This window comes from Denticeps clupeoides, chromosome 1 (assembly GCF_900700375.1).
Source record: "Denticeps clupeoides chromosome 1, fDenClu1.1, whole genome shotgun sequence".
In the NCBI taxonomy this organism is placed as follows: Eukaryota; Metazoa; Chordata; class Actinopteri; order Clupeiformes; family Denticipitidae; genus Denticeps; species Denticeps clupeoides.
The window spans coordinates 34,539,578-34,566,420 of record NC_041707.1 but is presented as its reverse complement, the minus strand read 5'-3'; the positions used below and the strand labels follow the sequence as shown (position 1 = coordinate 34,566,420).

The window sequence follows — 26,843 nt, the reverse complement described above, 5'->3', positions numbered from 1 at the left end:
AGTCAGATACAGGAAAAGGTTAGTCTGCGTGTCACCTGATGCCATGACAGAAAGAATTAAAAGGAATGAGTTCTGAGTAGGCACTCACTGGGCTCCCTTCTAGGCCTGGAAAACCACTTGTTCCTGCTAATCCTGGTTCACCCTGTAGGAGTAAGAAGTGTCATCTCACAAATCCCGAGCGACATGGCTGTTTGGATTTGAAAACTAGGATTTAGTCTTTTTGTTCACAATATATTTCCTAGGAATGCATTACCACTGTTACATATCTACAATTACAAACAGCAATAAATAGAGGGTGATTGTTTTCACCCTTTGGGGTCAGTTTGATTCATATCTACTGTGCCGACTCATTTTCACGAGTGTAGAAACTTTCATAGGAAAATGTTAAGAGATTAGTGCTGCAACAAATGGCCACTTGCATTACATTTAGTAGATGCCCTTCTCCACAGCGGTAGCAATTCGCGTTTGAACCTGCGTCTTTTTGGTCTTCAGGATCACAGTTAACCTACTACCACCCATATATGAGTCAGACGATTATTTAGTGATTCTTACTTATCTATCAATGGGATTCTTTAAAAGCATTGTTCAGTGCAAATGATCAATTATAAAATACTGTCTAAACATAATTTGATATTTTATTAAGTGCATCAAATGTAGTAAAATATATGTTTATTGCCACTTTCTTCTTGCACATCACCTTTGTTCCATTACAGCCAGCAATTCCTTTGGGACCTGGGGCGCCATCATTTCCTGGTAGGCCCTGGCAAACAGACAGAGAAGACACAACTCCAGCATCCAGTAACGATGGCTGTCACAAGTGTCCCTCTCTGTGTGGTTCATCAAATACTCACAGGAAGTCCTGGTGTTCCTGGGAATCCTGGCAAGCCGAGTGGCCCCTGCAAACACGCTACAGTAAGATTTGACTCTCACCAAATATAAAGCAATTGTAAAATGCACTGGGCACTCACTCTTATTCCTTTAGGACCAGATGGCCCTGGAGGTCCGTCATCACCCTGTATTTTAGAGAATTTTAAAAAAATGTAAAAACCAACCCTTCAAAATAAAGATGCACTTCTCCATTGTTAGAATCAAACAGTATTTTTCAGCCTGATCCTTAAGTCCACAACCTTCTCTCCGTGACGCCCCATAGGCCCCTCTGGTCCTGGGAACCCTGGTACCCCTGGGGGACCAGTCATTCCTTGAAATCCTTTGTCGCCCTATGAAGAACACACATAGTGATTGTGAGATCAGGCCAATCATTTGAAGGACATTCTAATATAATATTTATCTGATTGGATTAGTTTTTTTAACCCCACAGATTTCTGCATGAGGGTTTAATATTGAACAGCAGTAAATATGATGCATATGTTATGAATATGACATCTTGCCACAATGCCTGGCAAATTTCTGTGTGTCACCTTCAGTCCTTTAACTCCAGTACAGTCACACTTTGATCTCCCACATCCATCATGGCATGCCTGGAAGACAGGGATTTTTTGGGGGGGTTATTTTCCATAAATAAAAGTACTTTATCATACTCCCATCAGACTCTCTTTTGCAGTGGTGGCCTAACGGTTAAGGAAGCGGCCCCGTAATCAGAAGGTTGCCAGTTCGAATCCCGATCCGACGAGGCGCCACTGAGCAAAGCACCGTCCCCACACACTGCTCCCCCGGCGCCTGTCATCCCACTGTTCACTAAGGGTGATGGTTAAAAGCAGAGGACACATTTTGTTGTGTCACCGTGTTGTAATGTCAGTGTATCACAATGACAAACTTATGCAGAGCGCCTTACAATCAGTACTTTGTGGCCTTCTGATTCATAGACGAGTATCTTACCCACCAGGCTACTATCAGCCCTACTTCTTTACTTGTATATAATATCTGGTACAACATTTTTTTTATTTAAAACATCAATAAAACCACCCATAAAACATTTCTTACAAAAAAAGACGACATGATATGAGCTATCAGTGGACTAATGAATCTAGCGAACGGATATTATTTCATTTGGGATTTAGAACCTAATACATTTAAGTGTTTACCCTTGAGTCAAGCCGATAAATTACTGCTGAGTCACAGAGATTTATTTTACAGACTGACAATTCAATTGACTCAAAAGCTCTGACTCTTCGTCTGAATATTTTTCTGTCAGTGCCGTCAAATGTCATGAGTAATTTGAAAGACACTCATTTCTGTCAATGAAGAGCGTAGATGTGCTATGCCAGTGCGCCAAACTCGCCGACAGATCACACAGGCATATTCAGACCATGAATAAACAATAGACGTCCCTCAGTTCTCAACCTGATACTTCTTATGTACGTGCAGAGCGGCGAGAGCGCAGTACTTTTGCCCGCCACTGGACGGCAGCGTTTCACTGAAAACTGCTTCACCTTGCAGGTGCCTCCAGATTCCAAAACAACCTGCTGACATTCCAGACTTCTGTGCTTTCATCCATGCCTGATGCATTATTAGGATGTGAGCATGCATCCAATAACTACATTTCATTATTTCATATCCACAAATAACAAACCATGGACTACCAAACCAAACTACACAGACCCAAGGGCAAATATTAGGCTAATAAAAGTGTTTAGGTGAAAAGACTCAAAAGATACTCTTGCCACAAATCATTTCCAATAGATGGAATCGGGTGGATGTGAAATAACAAGATTCGGTTGAAACTCGTTTTAAGTTTAATAAACATCTATATTACATCTTTATCATGAACATAAACTGCCAAAATCAGATTCATATAATAGTATGAATATAACATAATTCATATAATAATAACTTCTTGGTTCTGACCAATTTTGTCCAGATTTTGCACCGCGTTTTGAAATGTCGTGGCACGATGTGCAAAGAAAACGCTGACTGTGGGACCAGAAACTGAACATCTATGCAAACCATTGCATGGTGCATCTCAAAAGATAAACTTTATCTAAGCTCCTGGCAGATGTCACTACTGAAGAGAAGAAAAGACGAATTGCGTGTTTATGTCGGCGCGTGTTCTCAGCGTGGACGTGTTTATAAACCGCCGGTGCGAATTCAGGAGATGCGCGCATTCCTCCGAGAAAAAAGAACGTTGGCGCTCAAGGCCAAGAGCCAGCGTTGTGCGGCCGGTGCGGGACAAACTCCGCGGACTTGTGTACCCGATAGCGCCGAGGCGGAATGCAAACCACCTCTCAGTCTGAGCACTAATTCCCAGAAGCCCAGCGTACGTTAGACGAACGCCCGGCAATGCTGACCCTCACCTTCACATGCACGACTGACGACTAATAAGTCGTCCAGAATAAATTGAGGTGCAAGGGCCCATGAAACCAAGATTTCTAGACCAGTACCTTGGAGTTGGCCTATAAAATCTCTGCTGTTAATCTGAAATCTTTCAAGGGTCTCCCATTTTATGTGGAAGAATTCTTAACCTTCAAACTTTCACCCCTCTTTTAAAAGACCATTCCAGATTTGGCATAACCAAATTGAAAAGAACACCTCTATTTCATTCATTAGTGGTTGGCATAACCACTAACTAACCCACAACCCTTTGGTTACGAGTCCACATCCTTACCAGCCCTTTACCAGTCTGTCATTTTCTTCTATAACCCAGAACACGATCTGTCCTTGCGTAAATCCTGAGGACTCTTACGCTAGCTGTGCTTATAGTGTCCATGATGATTAAACCATGTTAAATACTGCAGCGCCCCACTGCGGCGCAACTTGTCACTCCTGAGTGCTTGTCAGCATGTCAGTTGAGATATGTCAGAAAGTTCAATAAAATTCTATCTCGCTTGGTCAAAGCCACAGTTTCCTGGGCGTGGCTTCAGTCTCCCAGCTTTCGCCTGTCCCAAAACTGCTTTCTTTTGCCCTTTTCTGTTTGTGTCTCACAAATCAGCTTGGACAGGTTATGCCTCCCATGGATGGATCTATGTTCCACGTTTAGATATTTTATAAAAAAAATAATTCTTTAAAAAGTGGTAAAAAGTTGAAAGCAAGTGTCAGAATACTGCGAAACCTTACTTTCGTGAAACAACTGATTGCTATTTTTCGGTACAACAATACTTACATAACCCCCCCACGTTTCATCAGGGGAGCACGGCAGCGCTGCTTACAGCACTAGATCAGAGCCGGCTCGCCAGCAGTGGGAGACATTCCAGCGCCTGCCGCTTTCATCACCCTCCTGGTATGCACTGCTGGCCCGGCGCTGGCTCCGCAAACAAGAAAGAAACCTCCTTCCTCCACCCATGCGACTGTGCGTCGCTCTCCCGGGCCCTCCACCCCTGTCTGCCCCGCCAGGTGTGTTGTGGATGGATGGATGTGCTGGTGCTTGCCCAGTCAGGTGTTGTGCTGATGGTGCTCGGGCATGAAGGTTGAGGCTGGGGGCATGTCTGACGTTATCATTACTATTATTATTACTAATATTAATAAATATCCCCGTGAATCTGACTCTATAGAGCGCATTAGGAACCAGTTTATACTGGTGAAGAATGCTGGCACGGACCGACGCGTCGTGGATCTGATCTCCTTTCACGTGCTACTCTACACCAACTATTCCATAGGAGGGGTGGAAGGGGAGTCCTCTTTCATGTCGAAGACACACAGACAGTGCACTTACGATTGGCCGGGGTTGAACCCAAAATGTCACTGGTATCAAGTTTACAGGAAGCAGAGGTGAAAAGAAGGGAAATTACATTGAACATCACACTACATCACATTACATACACACTGATCTGGCAGACGGCTTTATCTGAAGCAAGCAAAACTTCTGCAGCACAATGTCTGGCGCACAAGCACCATTCAACATAGCCAGACCGACCCATACTGCATGGACATACGGGACGTACAGAAAAACTTATATCTATATTTGAAATTAAATCTATATTTGTTGTGTATGTCCACTTTAGCATACTTAAAAGTGTATATACACAGTCTGCATATACAGAAGATTTTATTACACCAATGTATATGATATAATTATTAACAAGAAATTTTAACTATTATATTAAAATGTTTAAATGTATTATACTCAGGGAATATATACAGTACAGGCCAAAAGTTTGGACACTTTCTCATTCGATGTGTTTTCTTTATTTTCATGACCATTTACATTGGTAGATTCTCACTGAAGGCATCAAAACTATGAATGAACACATGTGGAGTTATGTTCTTAACAAAAAGTGGAGACCTGACCTCCACAGTCACCGGACCTGAACCCAATTGAGATGGTTTGGGGTGAGCTGGACCGCAGAGAGAAGGCAAAGGGGCCAACAAGTGCTAAACACCTCTGGGAACTCCTTCAAGACTGTTGGAGAACCATTTCAGGTGACGACCTCTTGAAGCTCATTGAGAGAATGCCAAGAGTGTGTAAAGCAGTAACCAGAGCAAAGAAACTAGAATATAAAACATGTTTTCAGTTATTTCACCTTTTTTTGTTAAGTACATAACTCCACATGTGAACATTCGTAGTTCTGATGCCTTCAGTGAGAATCTTCCAACGTAAATGGTCATGAAAATAAAGAAAACACATTGAATGAGAAGGTGTGTCCAAACTTTTGGCCTGTACTGTATGTGTGTGTATACATAGACTACATAACATTACATACACATTAATCTGGCAGATTGCTTTATCTGACATCTAGACTAATATATATATATATATATATATATATATATATATACACACACACACACACACACACACACACACACACACACACACACACACACACACACACACATACACTCAGGCACGCACGCACACTATACAAATTTCCATCATTAGAGCACTATTTATTAATGTTTTTTAATGGATAACATTTCAATTTGATCAATTATCTTGGTACCATATATTGCAATATTAATCACAATATTAATATTAAGGACAATGGACAATGCATGAAAAATAAAAACATGCATGAAAACTTTATTTATAACTATGAGCACAAATAAGCAGACCAAAACAATGATCAGCTCTATAAAACCTCTTCTTTCTATCTGTAGCATGGATCGAGGGTGGCAGCATGCATATTTAATTTTAATCATGATCACAGGACTGAAATGTGTTTGTGTAATTGCCATGTTCCACCGTGGAATATGCTCAGGGTCAGAGGTCAGAGAGTTGCTGCTCAGATTTCCTAATGACTGGCCAGCACGACTCAAACAGACTTAGTTAACAGAGGCGATGAGTGGGTGATATCTTGCTGAGGATAATCCCCCGGGTCTGTCACTCGCTCGAATTTATGAAGTCATAGTAAGGAAAAGCCCCCTTGTCAACATGAATTTATACAGTCTATAAAGACAGAAGCATGTGGAGAATTTAAAAACTGCAAGCACAAATTATGCCAAACCTCCAATCACCTTACTGGTGCTTTTAATTCGTATTCTCCGTATGTTATAAAAGCCAGCAGACGCTGTCTGGCATAGTGACAATCCTCAGCAGTCACCCTTTCTGCATGGATAAAGCTCTTACAAACAAAGTCAAGTGCACTTAGCAGCGTGGTTCAGTCACCGGGGAGGACAGACCGTCTCACTCGGGCAGACGGGCAGCAAATGGGCTGCAGCGCTGACTGCAGCAGTACCCACAGGGCTTAATCCCCACAGAGAGAACAATGGCGGTGACTTGACACAGTCTAGCGGCGGGGAATGTCACCTCGATGCCTTGAAAAGAAGCATTTGCGTTACAGGTTTTAAACATTCGTAATTTTTTTGGCTTGATAAACACTAAAATCCAAGTCTACAAATAAATCCAGTGGATGTAAAAAGTATACACAACCCCTTTTAAACCACTCTCGGACCACTTTAGAACACTTTAACTTGGGAGAGTGGGCAGATATTGTCAAGATGTGCCATGACCATAGATTCCTACCCAATAAGTAATGAAATGAAGGTGCTTCAACAAAGTATTCGTTTAATTCATTTATGTTTCCTGTAATTCTGTTAGTTGAATCTGATAAATCTGACCATAAATCTGACAGTGTTCTTCCACTGCAACGTCACATTCATTGAATTAAGAGTAATTGTACTCACTTAAAAAGGATTAAGAAAATATACATTACTGGCCTTTTAAGAACTACCACAACTAAGATCATTCACATGATACATACACATGAGTATAGACGGTATGCTTTTAGTTATTACACACAGGAGAGAGTAATATACGACCTGAAAAAGAATCACTTCTAAAAAGCTTTTTAAGACCTTTTTAACGTGCCTTTTAAAATAAATGACTACCTTTATATTGTTTTCTTTCGCGATTTTATGTATCAGTGGAAAACCATGAACCTCAGAAACTATTACGCTCTCCAAGTGCCAACAAAATAGCGCTGACTAATTAACTAGTTTAAACAAGAAGCAATTTTATTATCAATATGAATATTATTTATCATTGACGGTCATCCATTGTCAACACTGTGTCAAACACATACCAAATGAGGATGTTAACTGTAGTATACTAAGCAAATTAAGAATAATAAGAATAATAAAATATTAACAATAATCTCAGAAATCCCTGGTACCACTGGAGGGAGACTTAGTACCTGTCACAACCATCTGAACCATCTGTCATAGCGAGGCATGTGAACGGAGGTGATGAGACGAAGTGACAAGGAAGAAGGACGCATTTGCATGTCGTCTCGAGACAGGGGTTTAATATGCGATAAACAGGACAGGGAAGACATCTGGTGAACATGTAACACAACAAAGACCCGACCGCGAACAGAAACGAACAGGGCAATTAAACACAGGTGAAAACGGTTGGGAAACATTACACATGACAAACGTGAAACGCCGGTCCGGATCCGGACAGGACTACCCCCTTCTGGACCGGATCATGACAGTACCACATTCTGAGAACCAAGATATTTTTTATCTGAAGTATTTTAAGATTACTATTTACCAGATACATATGGCTCCTTTTTAGCCATTTTAACATATACACTACAGAAGTCATCAGTTTTATGGTTGGATTTACACTGTCTAGAACATTTGGCATTTGGTGCATGGGCTAAGTGGTAAAGATAACTGTAGTGTGGGTTTAGTACTGTGCACCGCTGGCGTAGTGAGGCGTGACGGCGTTGCCAGCGGTGATTTGGCTCCCAGGCTGACTGCTGTTTGCTTAGACCCAGGTCCACTGATTAGTGCGGTTTGGCGCAGTGGTCCAACTCCCATACCCACTCGTCTCAGACCATGCTGCATTGCCCACTGGTGCAGTTAATTGAGTGAGGGAGGGGTCAGTGAGCTCCAGATATGCTGTCTGCCCACTGCCCGTCCTTTTCCACCTTACACTGTCCTGCTTGGTCCTCACATCAACACATATGTCTGAAATGTCTTCTAGTCATCTTGCGTATAAGCCGTTTGTTGACTAGAAATAAGGTAGCGTTCTTTTTATATCCCCAAGGATGATCCTGAACCTCACCAAAGCGACAAGCTATGAATTTACGCACAGACAGTTGTTTCCTGGTTGTTTCTTGAGGCGAAAATGATGTTATTTTACAAGCATGTGGCTTTTACTGTTCTTCACATTGCCATCGGTGGAAGTGGTTGCATGTGAGATGCCTTATTAAAATGCAGAGTAAACTGTGTGTGTGTGTGTGTGTGGAAGGGAGGGTGCGAACGGAAGACATTTGTGCTGTGGATTATCCCGGCGAGACAGGAATTCCCCGGCACCATCAAAGGCCATAGATTACACACCTTTTCACAGTCTGACCAACCCACACCTTACACGGCCTAGAAATGCAACCACTGAAGATGTGCAAGATGTCCCCACGTGTCCTGCGCCAGCTCCACTTAAATCTACTGCCTTTCTCAAAGAGGAAAAATGAGAAAACAAGACAAGATGAGATGAGTATTCCATTTTGCGAAAGGTTTCAAGATATGAAGGATGTACTAGTCAGGTTCTGATATTCTTCGCGATGTGCCCTTCGCGTTCAGGTCTTCATCAAATCAGAATAAAATGAGCAATAAATCCATGTTATTGATTAATAATTTATATTTTCCTTTAAGATGGTGTCTAAAATGAAAACCGCAATGCACCTTGCACATGAAAGAAACACAAGCAACGTAAAGCACCGGACCCACAACCCACCCTGGCAGAGAATGGGAAACTCATTGTTGATGATAGAAATAGAAATAACAGATTCAGTTACATTTCATATCAGAGATATGGTGCCTATTTACACGGTGGGACAAGACAGGTTCATTCATATGCTAAATACAATCACACCCAGATATGAGCTACCAAACCAAAATACAATGACATTTTTTTATTTATTGCCTATTATTATTTTATTATATTAGTGTTATTTTATTGTGACGTTCACAAAAATTTTAACCCTGTACTGGCATATACATTTTATAACCATATAGTTACATTCTGTAGGAACTTTCATGTCTACAAATAAGGCAGCCCTCCTTTTGACCGTGAACCTCAACACACTGACCAATCAAGGGTGTTGCTGACTGATAAAACATGGGCTTATATCAAGGCTGCCGTCGAGAAAGGAATTCATCTGTCTACCTTTAGTGTGGGGGAAGCCAGGGGCTCAACTGGACTGTAATTCTTTAGCCATGCAAACATCTTTCCCTGGAAGGGATTTTGTTGTTGTGTGAACGAGCCCACTTTCGTACCGGCACACATGGAAAAGCCACTTAGGTGAGTCAGTGGAAAAACGAGAGCAGAATTCCAAGGGACTATAGAAAAAGTGCTTAAGCAACTAAACCATGTTAAGCTGATCATGAAAGAAATCGTGAAAATAAGAGTCAGGCACAGTGCTGGACTGGCCTGACATAGTAATATTGTGACCTTTGAACTGCATTCTGGTTTGGGGTTTAGTGGAAGGTAACTGGAACATCTGTGTTCCTACAAACAGCTTCAGAGAGACATAAACACACCAGTCCAGCTCTTGGCTCCAGGGGTGAGGGGGAGGAATGGTGTGTGTGTGTGTGTGTGTGTGTGTGTGTGTGTGTGTGTGTGTGTGTGAAAAGAGAGTACCTGATGTGGGAAAGTGCATTCTACTCACTCTTCCACATCACCGCAGAAGGAGGGTGTGGCCTCACATCTTTAGATTCTTGAGATTCAGTGTGTGTCTGTGTGTGTGTGTGTGTGTCACCCTGCCGCTGTCAACATCTCTGTGGAAGATGACCCCCTCAGCAGCTCTCACAGCCTCTCTTTCCTTTCCGACATGGCCACATACAGGAATTATCCACTCTGTTTACCTTTTTCTTTATCATAAAACCACAATATTCTGGAGCTTCTCAGGGTTAGAGGAGTTAAAGGAAAACGAAACTAACCAAGAAGTCATTTTTTAAACTTCATTTGACTTAATTGAGTGAAAAAGAGAGCTCAGGGTAGTAAAACATAAAAAGCAATAAATGATCCGTTTGTTGCTTTTATGTTTAATTTGTGGAATTTTTATCACAGTGGGGTGTGATAAAAAAAATTATTAGATGTGATAAAATTAAAGATAATAATATACAATATCATAAAAGAAAAAAACATGCATGCAATCCTTCTGCCATTTCATTCCAATGTTAGTTATGCCTAAAAAAAAACTTAAAAAACGTCATTATAGAACGTGCATTTTCAACACAGAAACAGAAACATTTCCCGTTTTTTTTTTTTAGCTGTGTGCTCTACGGTTGGAATGTTGGCATTCTGAACCACTTATTTTATCAACTTTTTCCAATCTCTCTTTAAATAGTGTGGCATGGGGTTACGAACTGGGGTTAAATGAAAGTTTTAATCAAAGTTTTAGCTTCCAATGAATTAAAGCCGTTATACCCTGAAGTGGATGGAGGGACGCCGGTGTGTTCCGATATCGGAACAAGCTCAAGCATGTGCCGGCGCTACACAAAGTTTACACAAACACGCGTCCCATGGAGATAAATCCCATCTCTGTTTTACTTCATGTGGAGGTCAAGCCCAAATATTAGCATTTCTGCTCCATCCAGGACACAACTACACCGCAGTGGTCTGCCGGTAGAGGGGTGTTGTGACACGTTCTGACCACAAGGGGACAGGTTTATACGCCGTGTTCCCTGTTCCCTCCTGCAACCAAACACAAAGACAGGCCCTTTCACCCAGTGGAGGTAAATTACTTTTACTGTGATTTTTATATTATTTTATGTAGAGTTCAGATGAAACAAGCGGTGCACACAGCGAAATGTGTCCTGTGGATTTAACCTATCGCCTTGGGGGGGCAGTGTGTGGGCAAGGTACTTTGCTCAAGGGGACCTCAGTGTACCTTGGCGGTTCGGGATTTGAGCCAGCAACCTTCCGATTACGAGCCCGGGCTAGGCCGACACAGGTCATTATAGGTAAAGCTACAAAAGAAAGTGAAGTGATTGTCACTGTGATACACTGCAGCACAGCATACGGTGACACAGCGAAATGTGTCCTCTGCTTTTAACCATCACCCTTGGTGAGCAGTGGGCAGCCATGACAGGCGCCCGGGGAGCAGCGTGTGGGGACGGTGCTTTGCTCAGCGGCACCTCAATGGCCCCCTTACATTTACATTTACAGCATTTATCAGACGTCCTTATCCAGAGCGTCTTACAATCAGTAGTTACAGGGACAGTCCCCCCCTGGAGCAACTTAGGGTTAAGTGTCTTGCTCAGGGACACAATGGTAGTAAGTGGAATTTAAACCTGGGTCTTCTGGTTCATAGGTGAGTGTGTTACCCACTAGGCCACTACCACCCTTGGCGGATTGGGATTCGATTCTCCTGATTACAAGGCCGCTTCCTTAACCGCTAGGCCACCACTGGCCCAAGTGCGTGTGTGTGAGAATGTGAACACACACCTCTTCAAATAAGCCCTCCTTCTCTTTCACATCACTCCTACTCCCTTTCTCACACTCGTCCTGGAATGACCTGAGCACCATGACCGCATCTCTCAGTCGCTCGCCTACATAAACACACCACGCTGTGCCGCCTTGCTGGACACACACATTCTTACCCGGAGCACACTGACACGTGCTTATCGCGCACCGGCCCGGACGACTTCCCACAGTAATCCGGGCACTTCTGAGCGAGGCATGCGGCTAATCCTCCACAACAAATACCGTACAGCATGTGGCCGTGTAAGTCTGGGCTTCGACACAAACCCGCTGGCTGGTGCGCCCCGGTCGCGCACTAATCGGCGGCGGTGGCCCCGCTCCCCTCTGCTGCAGCAGGCTCTCCCGCCCGACAAGCACCTGGGTCGCACACGCCAGCGTCCGGGTGGGTGACATGATCACATGCATTGCGCACCACTGTCAAAAAGAGGCGCCGTTTTTTTTTAAGTCTGTGTTACCTGAGGACGTTGCTGTGGCAGACGAAATGAAAAGCGAGTCATGGGGGACAGGGGCGCACACATTCATTCTTTCTGGTCAGGACCTGGCCCTCAAAAGCAGCTTGTATCACCTCACAAAGACAAGGATTGGACATTAGGATGAGAAGTGGCGAACTGAACGGCCGCCCTCGGAACGGCACGTGTAGTTCAGGTACGGTCGTGTGACGTGATGACCACCCTTCCCTCTCGCGCTGATCTGAAATCAGCGTGGCGGTCTTCCCCAGCGAGCCCCGGTACGCTCGGCTGATTGCAGAACCAGATGTAGAGACAGAGAGCGCGTGAGAGAGAGAGCGTGAGGTTCAGGGCCGACTTCCATGCCCATGTGGATTACGAGGCTCAGGAAGTGGCAAGATGAGCCAGGAGACGCGCGGAGACGCCTACGTCCCACCCCCACGTTCAGAGGCTGGCTGAACTGAATTCCTCCTTGTTGCTGTCCCACACTCCCCTCCAATACTCCTTCTGATCAGCCAAAATTACCAGACAAAATGCTACATTTTCATGTTTGGCTATTAATATTGTGTTTTTTTTTAAAAAATATATAGGTAGTATAAAGACTATTATATTTGCATTAGGTAAAATACTATATGCAGGGCACTTCATACTGTAGCCAAAATTATTATTAATGCATGTCTCTTTTCAGCCTTCTGCATTAAATATACCCCCATTGAGTTTTGAGGCAATGAGAATCAGAATCATTTAGCAAATTAAAAACATAAAATTAAAAAATAATTCCCGGACTTTTTTTCATGGTGACTGGGTTAATCACAGTCCTCCGCACGAGAACCTGTTCGAGGCAGGGGCAGTGGTGGCCTAGCGGGTAAAGGTTGCCGAACCCCACTGAGGTGCCACTGAGCAAATCACCGTCCCCACGCACTGCTCACCGGGCGCCTTTCATGGCTGCCCACTGCTCATCAAGGGTGATGGTTAAAAGCAGAGGACACGTTTCGCTGTGTCACCGTGTGATGTGCTGTGTTTCGCAATCACTTCACTTTCACTGAGGCAGAGTTACAGGATGTCTTCATTTATCATGTCTGCATCAGCATTGCCACTTGTTTGTGTTTCACTCGACGAGGTGAAGTGATAGCAGCCCAGACAGATTATTCAACACAGTCTGCAAGGAGACAAAGTGCAGCGCAGTCACTACTGTGCAGACAAACAGAGCAACGCTCCACATGGCATTTCTTTTGTGCTGGATACTATGGGTTTTGGAAAATATCGATACAGCAATATGTTGCGATACTTTACGTGCTGATATTGTATCGATACAGGGACACCAAATACCGATATTTTTGTACACAAACTTAGTCCACCAGGTGGTCCTGTCGAACGTTTTAGTGAGGTCATCGTGCAACTACAACCTCCACCCCTGTAGATGGCGCTGTACATCTGGGTACTTTAAATTACTGCCTGGCACTTCAGGCAGAGTTAGGCAGTACCTTGTGTTTCAGCCCCGTTTTTTTATTTTCAGTGGCCTGTAGAATATCACAGTATGTACATTATCACAATATATTGTGATATATGTTCGCATCGTGACTCTTGTATACGTATCGTATCGTGAGATCCTTGCCAATACACACCCCTACTGGATAGTAATAAAAGACATTCACCTGCAATTGGATAAATCCCTGCTGTAAGGAGGCTTTCCTGAGCAACACGACAGCCTCATCTGATTGTTTGAAGGACGGAAACGTGGGGAATCCATGCATGCTTCACTAGTTTAGCGCTGTCGGTCTCATTGTTGTCTACACATTTTTTGTTCAAAGTTATTCTTGCACTGCCCGTGTCCCCTGTTTGTATGTAGCTTAATTGTTCAAATGTTACATGTAGCACCAGGTTCCGGAGAAAAGTCGTTTCGTTCCACTATGTACTGTCTAACATGTATATAGCTGAAATGACAATAAAGTCAACTTCAACTTCGATTGGCAGATATGGGAATGCAAAAAAAAAATCTAAATCGACATCACTTTCATTCAGCTCGTTCCCAAATCCTTTTCTCATTAAAGAACAAATGTGGGAGATATATTCTTCCACCGCTGACAATCTCTGGGCCCTATTTTGACACATAGTGGGAAGCAGAACATGCAGATGATATTTATTCAAGTGCCCAAGCCTATATTTTGATATTTATTCAAAGTGGCCTTTGCTATTTTGAAAAAAAAAAAAGACATTTTTGCCAAAAACGTTTGTTATTTAGAGGAATGAATGGGAAGACAATGAGCAATGCTCCTCCAGAAAGGTTTCAGAAAGCAGGGTTTTAGAGTGTACCTTTGGCTGCTAATATGTGTTTAATCGAAGCCAGTAGACTCCAGTAAATTTAAACGTTTATACAGTCATTTTCCCAATATAGCGTCGAGAAATGCATTAATTTAAAGTAAAATTCTGAATAGAAAATTACATTTTATATATATATATTTTTCATTCTCTAATTCAGAGGGAACAACCAAATGGCAGAAATCTTGCAAACCCATCAGGAACATGGTACATAAAAACTGCAATGCAAGCGTGAGATGCCCCTGCAAGATACTCCTGCTTATCAAAGAACCCATCTGAACAATCCACCGGCCTGGCAGCTCTCCATCCATCAAAAATGAATTGCTAAAGATGCCACGGTGAAGGCTTATTCAAACTAACTTTTATCCATGAAACAGTGATGGTTCAAACTCTCTCTGCCATTCAAAGCCAAGTGTGACGCCCTGGAGCCATGGGGCCGTCACAGCAGGTGCCTATACACCCGATTAGGGATTACTGATCCATCTTAGCTAACACCAATGAGCCGTAATGGATCTGGACTCCATAAAATTCCGAGAAGCTGCACGCAGACAGGGCTGCCACATTGAAGTGGACACTATCACTGACCCTGTGTGTTTATGCTAGTTCCAGTCGCCTCAGACACACGCCTTTTCCGTCTTTTTCGCCCTTGTGCCGTTTTTGTTGGTACTTATTAAAAATCCCTTCCTTGCACGTCTCGTCTCTGCGCCTTCTTTACCCCTCAGCCCTCGGGCGTGACACCAAGTCACTGCTGGCATGTGATGAACTTATTGCTGCAAAATAGCTGCTGTCCAATTACAGTTGTGGAATGTAAAGTGTTTTTGGCCATGAGAAAATTTAAATAACCTGTGCCAGGTAAACAGTGCTGTCCTAAAACAGATGGGTGGATATGGAAGGTGCCCAGGTAAGTGCTTGTGGATGAGGCATGGGCCACAAACGTGCTTTCTTAAGCCGACCTTCGTCTCATTAGGAAAATGGTCCAAACCTGAGTTTTTTTTTTTTTTTAGATCAAAAGATCAAAGAGAGCAAAGACCTCCTGTGGCAGGGCCTAAACCCAAGTAATCATATTCACGCGGTTCACAGATTCACAACATTCCACGTTTTTTGCCTGCGACCAAACGGAGCTCCCAATTCAAATCCCACCCAACCTTAGGTATTTTATGGTATTCATATTATAACTGTAACAGAACCATAGAATAATACTTGCCGCACTGTCACGGTACAACGGTGATCGGACGGAACACAGGACTCATACGCACGGCTCCACGGAGACAGGGGGGTTTTAATGGGGCAGTGGTGGCCTAGCGCTTAAGGAAGCGGCCCCGAAATCCGAAGGTTGCCGGTTCGAATCCTGATCCGCCAAGGTGCCACTGCGGTGCCACTGATCAAAGCACTGTCCCCACACACTGCTCCCCGGGCGCCTGTCATGGCTGCCCACTGCTCACTCAGGGTGATGGGTTAAATGCAGAGGACAAATTTCACTGTGTGCACCGTGTGCTGTGCTGCTGTGTATCAAATGTGACAACCACTACACTTTTTTTTTTTTTTTTATGCAATGCAGGACGAGGCAAAACAGCATACAGACGAAAACAATAACCGGCAAGGACGAGATACAAAAGGACTACTCGTATACAAGCAACATCAGGAGAACACAATTAGGAATTTCCAGCAGACAACATCAACGGCACAAAACCCCAGCCTGGCACACGGATCTGGAGAACCCCAAAGTCACTACCGTGACAGGTACTTTACTATTACCATACTGACCTGGCAATATAAAGGTCGGTCTAAACGACAAACCAGTCTTAGGTGATGCGTTAACTCTCAGCAGACTCATTCTGAAGAACAGTTACTAGCGGATTTAGTGCAGAGAAGCAGCATCTGCAAGGGTTTGATACACAAACTCTGGGAGTCTGCTGGGAGTCAGAAGGACTTCTGAGCCCAGAATTGAATTGAAACAGAGGGTGACTGCTCAACGCAGAGCTAGTGTGTGTGTGAAAGAGGGAATAGAGACAGCAGGGGGGGGGATGGCATCAGCACAGTTACAGGACAGAGGTAATTAGTTAAGCAAACAGCGGGGTTCCCACCCCACACCTGTTAATCCTAAAAGGCATTTTACTGCCAATTCACGTCTACATGCGAGTCCGTAAGCCAAGCACGTCACTTTACTAGAGCTGCAGACTAAATAGCATTTTTCTGCTCAGAAAAATGCAACTTTACACATTGCTTTATTTAAAGCAAGAATATGCAAATGTCATTTAAAGCAACTATGCTGCATTCTTGACAAAAGAAACATTATAATCATTAGGAAAAAACATTTTCAAAGTGAAATGAAGGAATGAGACAGTTCACAAACATACTTGGCCGATTCTGATTCTGATCAGCACACGGGGAAAGGAGAATAGCAGGGAAGAAAAAAGAGGGAGCAGCAGTCTTTCTTTCGGCAGATCGCGACAAGCAAAGAGATAAAGGCAGTTGCGTGTCTTCCAGCAGGGACAGCGGCAGGCGGCCCGCAGACCGCCACAACCCACCCTCCCACACCTCCCCCAGCCAGCTTCACAGCCCTGTCTGGTGCTTGGGGTGGATATCTCTGGATGTTATGGCTGCGCGGGCAGATGGATCATGTTGGGGCAAAGGTGGAAGCTCAGTGCTCCATGGGTCTCAGCTGTAAGCGCAGTCATTGTCTGTCATCAGTGGCTTTTATGCACACAAACACACGATGTACACGCATCATATCATATCAGTATGATCTCAAAATGCATTTTGATCAGCCACGTCACTGAAACGGCCTGCCTAATGCCAACTCTGATCCGAAGAGCCATGGCCCCCACAGGATGTCTGAAGGTGTCCTGTGGTATCTTGTACCAAGATGTTGGCAGCTGATTCTTTATGTCCCGGACTGAAGTGAATCCCACAGATCCCACAGGTCAAAGATCTTAGAAATTGGGAAGTCACCTCAAACTCATTTGTTGCATTCTTCAAAGCATTCTTGGACCAGCGTGCAAGGGTGCATAATACTGCCCATGAAAGGGTGTATGGGGCCAAAGTAAAATCCACATGGACTGAGCATCACACTGCTGATACTGGATAGTTCCTCTCATTAAACAGGTGAAAGTCTATATGATCTAAAAAAAAAAAAAAAAACAGGTCTGACGCTCAACAATTCGTCAGTGGGATCAGCTTTCTAGCATCCAGCAACGTGGCCTTTCCCAACGTCTTGCTTCCAACTCATCAGCCTTAAGGAACGGACAGTTCCAATTGCGAAATTGCACCTGCCAGTGTTTTTGTAGGTTGTGGCTGAGTTGTTCACACACACATAACACACCACAGCCGGGCAAACACAGGCATATACATGTGTGTGTATGTGTGTGTGTACATACATGAATATACATGCATACACACATTCATGGCCCTCTCTCCACATTTTCAAAAGAAGGCTGCAGCGTCTCCCAACCGTGAAAAGTTCAAAGGACCCCACATTACAGCAGAATCAACTCAGCAGACAATTTCAAGATTTCTATCAATCAAACACCCCTGATGTGAAGACTTGGTAACAAAAGACACAAATTACAGCGTGCTGGCATGAAACCAAACGCTTCTGCACTTCATCAAGTCTGTCTGAGGGCCACGAACACTAGAGGGCAGCGTTCAGGGGTCAGGACCTGAAGAACCATGACTGGAGCGTAATTGAGGTTTCAAGGTATAAAGTACACCGTTTCCGGCTGTCCATCGGCAGACCCGTTAACCACATCACACAGGCCCGGCGCACAACTTCCAGAATGGAACGTATGGAGAGCCCTTGTTTCCAATGATCAGACCCTTCCAGAAACGAGGCAAACCTCAAAAACAGGGTGAGTCCTACCTGTACCAGCGAGAAATGGTCAGCGTTAGATTCATAAACTGTGACCTCTAGGTTGACAACAACGGCGAACAATATTGTGAAGTTGCTATAAGCCGTTGCTCCACGCTAATAGTCCCAAACGAAGGAATGTGGGGGTCGGTACATGCGGTCATTGAAAAGGGATGGGGGTGAAAGGTGACAGGGACAAAAGAGACACGTCAAAGTCGCATCTCTCTTTATCTCGGCCTCCCTTTCTCTTTCGCCGCCTTTGAATAGACCTGTTCTGCGTGCCGCTCTCATGCAGGGGGCTACGCACACCCCTCGAAGGCTGCCGACTCCTCCCTTCAACCGCGGTGAGGTCCAGGCCCCTTCTGTCCTGCACAGGGACCCAGACGAATGGGCGGGACCTGTGGAAATTAAAAAAAAAAAAGCCCTTGGATTCCACAAGGGCCGCCGCAGCCAACCGGTGTCCAGGGATGTCCAAAAAAAAAAAAAAAAAACGACATTCCTGGACACTGTTGAGACTGGCCCACAACAACGGGAACGCTGCGTCTGCGTGGTGTGAGGTCACTCCAGCAGGCTGCGGCTGTCACTGGCCGATCGAGTCAAACTCCCGATCTGATGCACGCTCCGTCCCTGATGCTTCAGCAGCAACCCTAAACCTGTATCATGCAAATTTGAACTCTGCTGTTTGCATATCCGGGAAAACTCAAATTATAGTGATAAAGTTGCGCCGTACACAAACCTGAACTTAGAATAAGTGAATTAACAAACATTACCATCGGTGTAACATTGTAACAACGTCTGAGATCCTCCTTATAGGACACTTAGAAGCCTTTGGTTGTTTTTTTTTGTTTTTTTTTTCTAACACAGATGAACTTATTTTGTTTCAGCCTGGAAAAGCAGACAGGCAGGCAAGCCTATAATACAGACTAATGTACGGTTCCTCTCACTGTCACCAATAAAAACAGTATTTGCTCGATGCTCTTGCGCCAACGTTGCATTTTCTTCTCCCCGGACCCAGGAGAAAAAAAAACGTAACTCTAAATATAACAGCAATCGAGGTTCAGTACAGGGACAGGCGGCGTGTTAGTACAGGTCGCCCCGTGTGGCTCAGACCTTCGAAAAATGCGACTGCGGGAAACTGCGATCGCGCGCAATATCGATCCGCGATCGGATCAGACGCATCTGCAGACGCTCCACGCCAAGCCGACGTCTACTCGTGAGCCGGAGAGGAAGCGGCGAGAAGTGTGCGATCGATTTCCCCCCACAGTTGCGTGTGGTTGGGCTAAAGCGATCACTACGTGGAGAAATAATGATTCAGTGCATTGGTACTCACCGCAGATTCGGAATCCTGCACCGATATGCATAAGGTCACGAGAAGCAGACCTACAGCGAGGCTCTGCAAACTCTCAAAGTTTTTATTCATTTTTTTTTTGGTTTCTCCTTTTCTTTAAACAACCCGCCCGCTTAACACTGACGAACGCAACCGCGACTACATGTGGACCTGGTCATATTCTTCCGCTGTCCCGGCTAATAATTCAGACGCTTTAAAAATAATAAAAATAAATTTAAAAAAAAGTGAACGGTGGGTTCTGTACACGTCTCCGAGCCGTCCGGCACCGGCTCCGCTCGCTGCCGCCGCAGTACTGGCCGCTTTTTCCTCCGTCGACTTAACCTGCCTGGCGGCGTATCCCTGCGCCGCGGCGTAAACTAGTCCCTCGCCGAGCCGCGTCCCTCGGCCCGTTCACCTGCTCGCCCGAAAGTCCCCGAAACGCGACTCCCGGGGCGGGCGGGGGGCGGGAGCTGCAACTACGTCGTGACGCGTGAGACGCTCGCGAAGCCCGTCCAGGGTTTTTAAAAGTTCCCGAACTTTCTCGGGCTCTGAAAGTGTCGGTCGCGAGTCGTTCCCTATATATTTGCAACTTGAAAAAAAGACCCCCAAAGAACATTTTGCATTCCACAGTCTTATAATACTTTGGATGTTACTTTCAGGATTAAACATGTCTAATGACAGAAAATATCAGCTTCGGAAATAAAAAAAGTAATAATAACAACAGTGACCGTTATTTGATGTAAATGGCGATAATTGTGGCCGAAGGGCAGACATTTTCGGCTTCCACTTGTTATGTGACCGCAGGTCGTGGCGCGGATTAAAGCGTCTTTTACGCGTCCTGGCGGAACACGCGGGGTCTCTCGCGGCGGCGCTTTGAACGCGCCGTGATTGACGCGCGGGAAGCCCCGCCCACGCGGCTCCCTGGCACCGCGGACTCGTCGCGCTGCGTGGAATCGAGTCGGACCGGGAGCAGGACAGCCTACCGAAGTTCCGAGAGGTAAAAAATTTTTTTTTTAAAAAAAAAACCTTCCACCGAACTTTTCATGGGTGTTAACATCACTCTTCTCATTAAATGGCTCTGATTTGAGCGTTGGAACGAGTCTCTCTCTCTCTTTTCTTTTCCCCAACTTTTCTTCTCTCCGTCCGCCTGTCCGAAGTGGACGAGCGGGTTTCTGGATCCTTCGATGCGGGCTTCTGAAGCTCCGTGCACGGTGTCGCGCTGAAGGGAACCGGCGGCGGGGGACAGAATGAGCTTCTGGTGCGTACGAACGGGACCGGCCGCGTCCCCATTCCTGAGACGGAGACGCTTGACGGGGACACCCGGCATGTTTTGCTTCCCTTGCAGGACGTGCGCGGTGCTGGCGGTGCTGGTGGCGGCGGGGTCCGGGCGCGGGGTAAGTGCGGCTTGTTTACTGCAGTTAAACGCGGTTCCCACCTGCGTGTCCACGCAGGCACATTATATAATGTCATTGTAATGTGTTGCATTGTGCCGATTATCTCGCATCGATCACCGGTGGGTTGGCGTGATCGATAAATGATGCTGCCCTCTTTAAATTGAGTTATTAATGGATAATACCGGTTCTTATAAGAGTTCTTATAGTATTACAAAATACTATCTATCTATCTATCTATCTATCTATCTATCTATCTATCTATCTATCTATCTATCTATCTATCTATATGTGTGTCTATATATAATGTTTTAAAAGATCTTTCTTTTAATTCTGCAGAAATTCATACGCGTGTAGAAGCGAATGTCCTCTACTGCTGCTCAAATGTGGGGGTTTTTCAGGATCCATGTTGTGATTTAAAACCCACTCTTTGTGAATAACAAACCGAGCAGCTGTTACTTAAGGTCACCTACGTGTCGCCAGCATCAGCAGAGAAAATAAGCTTCGGGTCATTTAGGAAATAAATATATATAGTAGTCATTGAAATTGAAATACTGATTATTTTTATGTTTCTTGGTCAAAGGATTCTACATCGCAGCTTCCCAGACCACTGGGAGTTTTAGATATCAATGTGTTGAGGGATTTTTAATAATTAATTCGTAAGATACCAGCTACCAGAGTAATTTAGGATTTTATATATATATATATATATATATATATATACACACACACACACACACACACACACACACACATATATATATATATATAGTTTATGTATGTCTGTGTGTGTGTATGTACAAATATATATATACATATATATACACACACACACATACATATAAATATATATACACACACTGGGATATATGTTACAGAAAGTAATGAAAGTTAAAATGAACGATGGAGCGGAGGTTTTCGGTTGTCTTTTTGGGCGTATCGGAGATTTTCATTTCTGAACACCTGCATGCATAATTGTGGCCTTAAGTAGGAACCCCAAGCTTTTCCATGCAGACCTGCGCCGGGGTCTGGAGGGGAGGGGAGAGGTTAGAATAACTGTGGGCTTTACACTGGGATGACGAAAGCCCCCCTTCTACCCAGGAGAGTTTACAGACCAAATTTGCAGGTGTTTGTGATCGACTGGGCCACGTCATCGCCGAGATGGCAAACGTCTAAAAGATGGACGAAAAGAATTCAGAAAAGTTCAGAAAAACTCTGCTTGGAGAAATTAAGACGTGCAGATGGCAACTTTTTTTTCTTACCTGCTAAGTGCCTTTGCTCAGGGGTCTTACCTGATGTCATAAATTTGAGCAACATCAACCTGCACATAAGACTTCAGGGGACTATTATCTCCCTGGATAACCAGATCTTATTTGGCCCCCCATTTACAGACCAGTATGGCCAGTGGGTGAACTGGGTGGTTTTCTGAAGTGTGGCTAATAGTATATAACCTGGCAGGGTGGTGATTTAGGGCTCAGCTTGACCCCGTAGTTATTGCTGCAGGCTGCATGTTCTGTGGTTAACCAAAGCAGGGGGGCTTAGGGACAGGTGAGCCGACGCTGGACCGGCTCACAGGGTGGGGGTAACGTCTGTGCGCTTCATTTTAAACTTTACTATAGTGTTCCTGAAGGAAGTACTCTGCTGTGTTCCCAATACGAGGACAGCTGTCAATCAAGGCACGTTCCCTTCTTCGGACAACCGATCTCCTCATCTTGGCGTCATTAAAAACTGGACAGGGTATAAAAATGTCTGGCTTTGATGTAACAATACATTTCGCTGACATGCCTACAGTCGCTAGTTACAGGGAAGGTCAATCTGGAGTCGGAGACTTTTGATTGGATGGACCAATCAAAAACCGATACCTGGTGTTTGGCATTCGGCCGACCCTGAGCACTGCTCCGATACTTCTATCTTACTCTGTTTAAGGAAATAAGGGAACGAAACCTAACAATTCCATCATTGGCATGATGCTTCTGGACATGCTTTATTTAATCAGTAGTTTTATACTTTTATAAGCCCCTGGAAACTCTGGCGGTGCAGATATCACGTCGCTGTGGAACATGGTGTATGAAAATGTGAAAAACCTTCATCATGATGACATTTTATTGGTAACCAGCTCCATGCCATGGTAGCACCCTGTGATAGAGCAGGTAAGGAAGCGGACTCGAAACTGAAGGGTTACGGGTTGGAACGCTGCTCCCCGGGCGCCTTTCATGGCTGCAAATATCTTCAATCAACGTCGTCATTCGTTTTGTTTTCAATATAGCAAAAGATGGCAGCCAGAGTGCTGAAACGTTTGGAAATGTAGAGTATTCCAAAAAAAGAGGGTGGGATTTAAAGGGTTCTGAGCCAAGCGTATAAAGTGTGCGTGTGTTGTCTATGCAATTGGCGGATGGGTAACGTAATAACCTCTTTACTTCAAAATGAACAATATGATTAAGTACTACACTAGCCGTGGTTCTGCTCTTTATCTGAATTTAGATGTGACAGTAAATGACAGTGATAGGGTCATTCTGAAGATAACTCTGTGTGTTCTGTGCGCGTGTGGCAGTGCTACTGAGGACTTTTATCGGGGTGCAAACCCGCTGGTAATCTGAGCCCCGACCTCCTCACGCTCGCTGGAACCCGGGGGGCTCCGCAGGCCCCACTGCTGCCCTCAGGGACTTTGCGGCGTTCCGGGCGTAGGTGGTAACGGGTCTGCTTGTCGCGGCATTGTTTACGCTGCGCTGTCTTATCTGCAAAACCGCACAGGTCAACACCTCACGTTCAGCACCCCCCCCTGCTCATTCACACAGACACCCACGGGTATTGCTCCCCTGACATTCCAGGGCTGCTTGGCAGAACATGTCGGCAGAGAACTTCTTCACTGCTGCAGGTGTCACTTTCTAGAACATTCCTAGAAATTTAAAGTGAGTGAGGCGACTGATGGCTGTTTGATTTGCAGCCCAGACCCACCCCAAACCCCCCCCCCTTCCCCTCATCAATCTGCATAGCTCTAAAGGACATTTAGCTGAGGGCATTTGCGCCAGGGGTAAAGTTTATGGCCTTTATTACCCACCCATTGCCATTAGGTTGTGTGGCTGGATGACCATTGAATGACAATTGGCCACGATAGCGCTAATGGCTTTGTGGTCCTGCAGTGTGACCTTCCACCGAACAGACAGTTTTCTCTCTTACATGGGGAATACAGGGAGCGGAGAGGCGAGCCAGGCTGCATATGTTTCCTATAATCTTCATCTGAGTACCAACCAGTAACTACACTGTTCCCCGGTCCAGTAGCAAGGTTTTTACAGCAATGGTTACAGATGGGTATAGATTAGGCACAGGTAAAGACGAACACATTCCAAATAAAATGTATTATAAATATATGTAAGAGCCGTTTTTACGTGACAAAAAGAATTCTATCCATTTCTTCAAAGCACTGCATCAGTTTGTGTTCCTGTCTTTTCAACGTTATATGGAGAAATGTCTTAAAACCTGATTTCATATCTGATTTCTTAGCTCAAGAAAGTTTCTCTCAGGGTTTTCATTCACAAAAGCGAGTAAAGATGTTAGGGGTCTGCTTCCACTTTTGTGAGGTACTATAAGTTAATTTATAACAACACCCTGAAGTTTAATATCTCAAGATTGCAAGGGTTCATTTGTTTTGTCATAGAATATTCCAAAAAACAGGGTGGCATTTAAGATGAGCCACGTGTATGAAGTAAAATAAATATATGGGCAAATGAAGATGAAGATAGCAAGATACACATCAGGGGCTAAACGGTCTGGGAGTGCAGGTGAGGCTTGAGTTTTGCTTTGACTTTTTCACTCAAATTCACTTGCATTCTCTCTCTCTCTCTCTGGGAGAATTACCCTTCTTAGCTCAGGAATGTTTTTTGTCAGGGCTTTGCCCTCCTCTCTCTCTTTCATCTTTAAAATCCTATCCTAGAAAGAAATATTAGTTTGACCTTCTAAAGTTGTTCAGTAAAGGCATCTGTCTTTTTAAATGGCCTGTCTACTCAACAGCTCAGGTATCTCGGGAAGTCCTAGAATGACCTTTAATTGACGAGAGTAGCTGGTCCCTGTCTGCAGAAGATCACACACAGCGGCTTGTTGATCGGGTGGGAGTCCCTGCTCTCTGGTCCTTACGGACACTAGTAGTTCTACTTGAAGCTGTAAATTATAAGATGCTCCTCCTGGACTTGTTTTCTTTCTGCCCTCCAACCCTCTCACTAAACGTTCCCACAGGCCTCATAGGAACCAGTGTTTCGATGGTCATTTTTGCAATGGATCAAGATGAAATGTTAACAACACGCTGTATGGAATAATAAATAGGACATGCCTGTGGTGCTGATTCCTAAAGGTTACAAGGTTAAAGGTCAGTTAAAGGGGCTGATCCTCAGATTAGGTGAGATTACATAATGACAGTAAACAGTATAATGACAGATAATGACAGTAGACAGTAAATGAGCCGGATAGTTTGGACGAGTCCTCTTGAATGCTACGAAGAGTAAATAAATAATGCTTGCCAAAGAGATTTAAACTGGTTTCTCTCGCGGACATTTCCATCACAGGATTGAATCAAGCAAATTAAGATAAAGTTGAGCAGAAAGCATTGGGCGAGGGGGTAAAAGTAATTTATAGGTGAAATAAATATACATTCTCTGGACACGTAGCTTGTATTTACACATACTTACACGTGCAGATATACAGTGGATAGAAGTTTGGTAGTGGAGAGGGGGAGGACCAGTGTCTACCCAGTGGTGGCAGTGACGTAAAAATCACTGCTATGGTCAGAAAGGTTTACCACCTACGCCATTTCTTAGTCCTAAGTCACCACTGAAGAGTGTTTCATAAACTCACAGAGAAGTATAACTCATGATGCTTCATTTTGTTATACATTATTAATGCAAATCTGTCAAATGAAGATGCTATACAGACCTATATAGTAATATATATCGCAATATTAAACTTTCTGTGTCATCTCAACTGTCCTGTAATTTACTGATAATCAGTCATTTTTCGGGTGGGATTGTATCAGTACAATCATCAGTACTGTGATTTCAGTGTTATTACAGCCTACGCTACAGTTGTCGTAATGTGTTATTATCTGTAGGACTGGTGAATCTAGTCCTGTGACCAATGTGTGTGTGTGTGTGTGTGTGTGTGTGTATGTGTGTATGGATATGAAAGAATGAGTGTCATGCCTATCAGTTTAAGAAGCCTTTTTCCCCCCATATATGCACTATATGCAGAGACATGTCTGACAGTCACCGTACAGTAGAAGCTCCTCTTCTTCACCGCATGTCACAATCACACGTCTCGGAGCCCCTGATGCCTCGGAATTTGCTCACTCGCACGGCAGAAGTAAATGCAAGGTTAAAGGTCACGCTAGACAAAAAAAAAAAGTGCAGGGTGGGCCAGTGAGAGAGAGGCTTAACATTCTTTCTTCTTGGGGTTTGTTTGCCTCCTTCTTTGAAGGATGGAAGAGAGATGGAAATGAGGGTGGGGAGGGGGTGGTGGAGGTGAAAGTTGGGAAACGAAATGGAAACTGGAGAGGAGAGTGTGCTTTTGAAAGATAGGTAGGGTAGGAACAGAAAGGAAAGCGCTCGGGGCTGGGCAGGTCTGACAGAAGGCAGGCCGCGCCATGAGCCGTGAGTTGTCATCCCATCATCCTTCTCTCCTTAACCCCACCTGCCTCTCTTTA

The 26,843-nt window shown here is 44.4% G+C and overlaps 2 protein-coding genes across 5 annotated transcripts in view; one reads left to right on the top strand and one right to left on the bottom strand.

Moving 5' to 3' along the window:
* col4a5 (collagen, type IV, alpha 5 (Alport syndrome)) overlaps nucleotides 1–20,182 on the bottom strand; it is a 36,728-nt gene extending 16,546 nt beyond the window's left edge. Inside the window, 7 exon segments of the mRNA XM_028992576.1 lie at nucleotides 89–142; nucleotides 698–760; nucleotides 852–896; nucleotides 969–1,013; nucleotides 1,128–1,217; nucleotides 1,419–1,478; nucleotides 19,767–20,182. Of these exon segments, the coding sequence (XP_028848409.1) occupies nucleotides 89–142; nucleotides 698–760; nucleotides 852–896; nucleotides 969–1,013; nucleotides 1,128–1,217; nucleotides 1,419–1,478; nucleotides 19,767–19,856 (447 nt within the window). The 5' untranslated portion in view covers nucleotides 19,857–20,182.
* A 436-nt stretch (nucleotides 20,183–20,618) lies between these two features.
* Nucleotides 20,619–26,843, top strand: part of col4a6 (collagen, type IV, alpha 6) — a 76,183-nt gene continuing 69,958 nt past the window's right edge. For all 4 annotated transcript variants that reach the window (XM_028992526.1, XM_028992554.1, XM_028992545.1 and 1 more), the window contains exons 1-3: nucleotides 20,619–20,760; nucleotides 20,921–21,021; nucleotides 21,109–21,157. In XM_028992526.1, coding sequence (XP_028848359.1) covers nucleotides 21,011–21,021; nucleotides 21,109–21,157 — 60 coding nt within the window. In that variant the 5' untranslated portion in view covers nucleotides 20,619–20,760; nucleotides 20,921–21,010. The remainder of the gene's footprint in view (nucleotides 20,761–20,920; nucleotides 21,022–21,108; nucleotides 21,158–26,843) is intronic.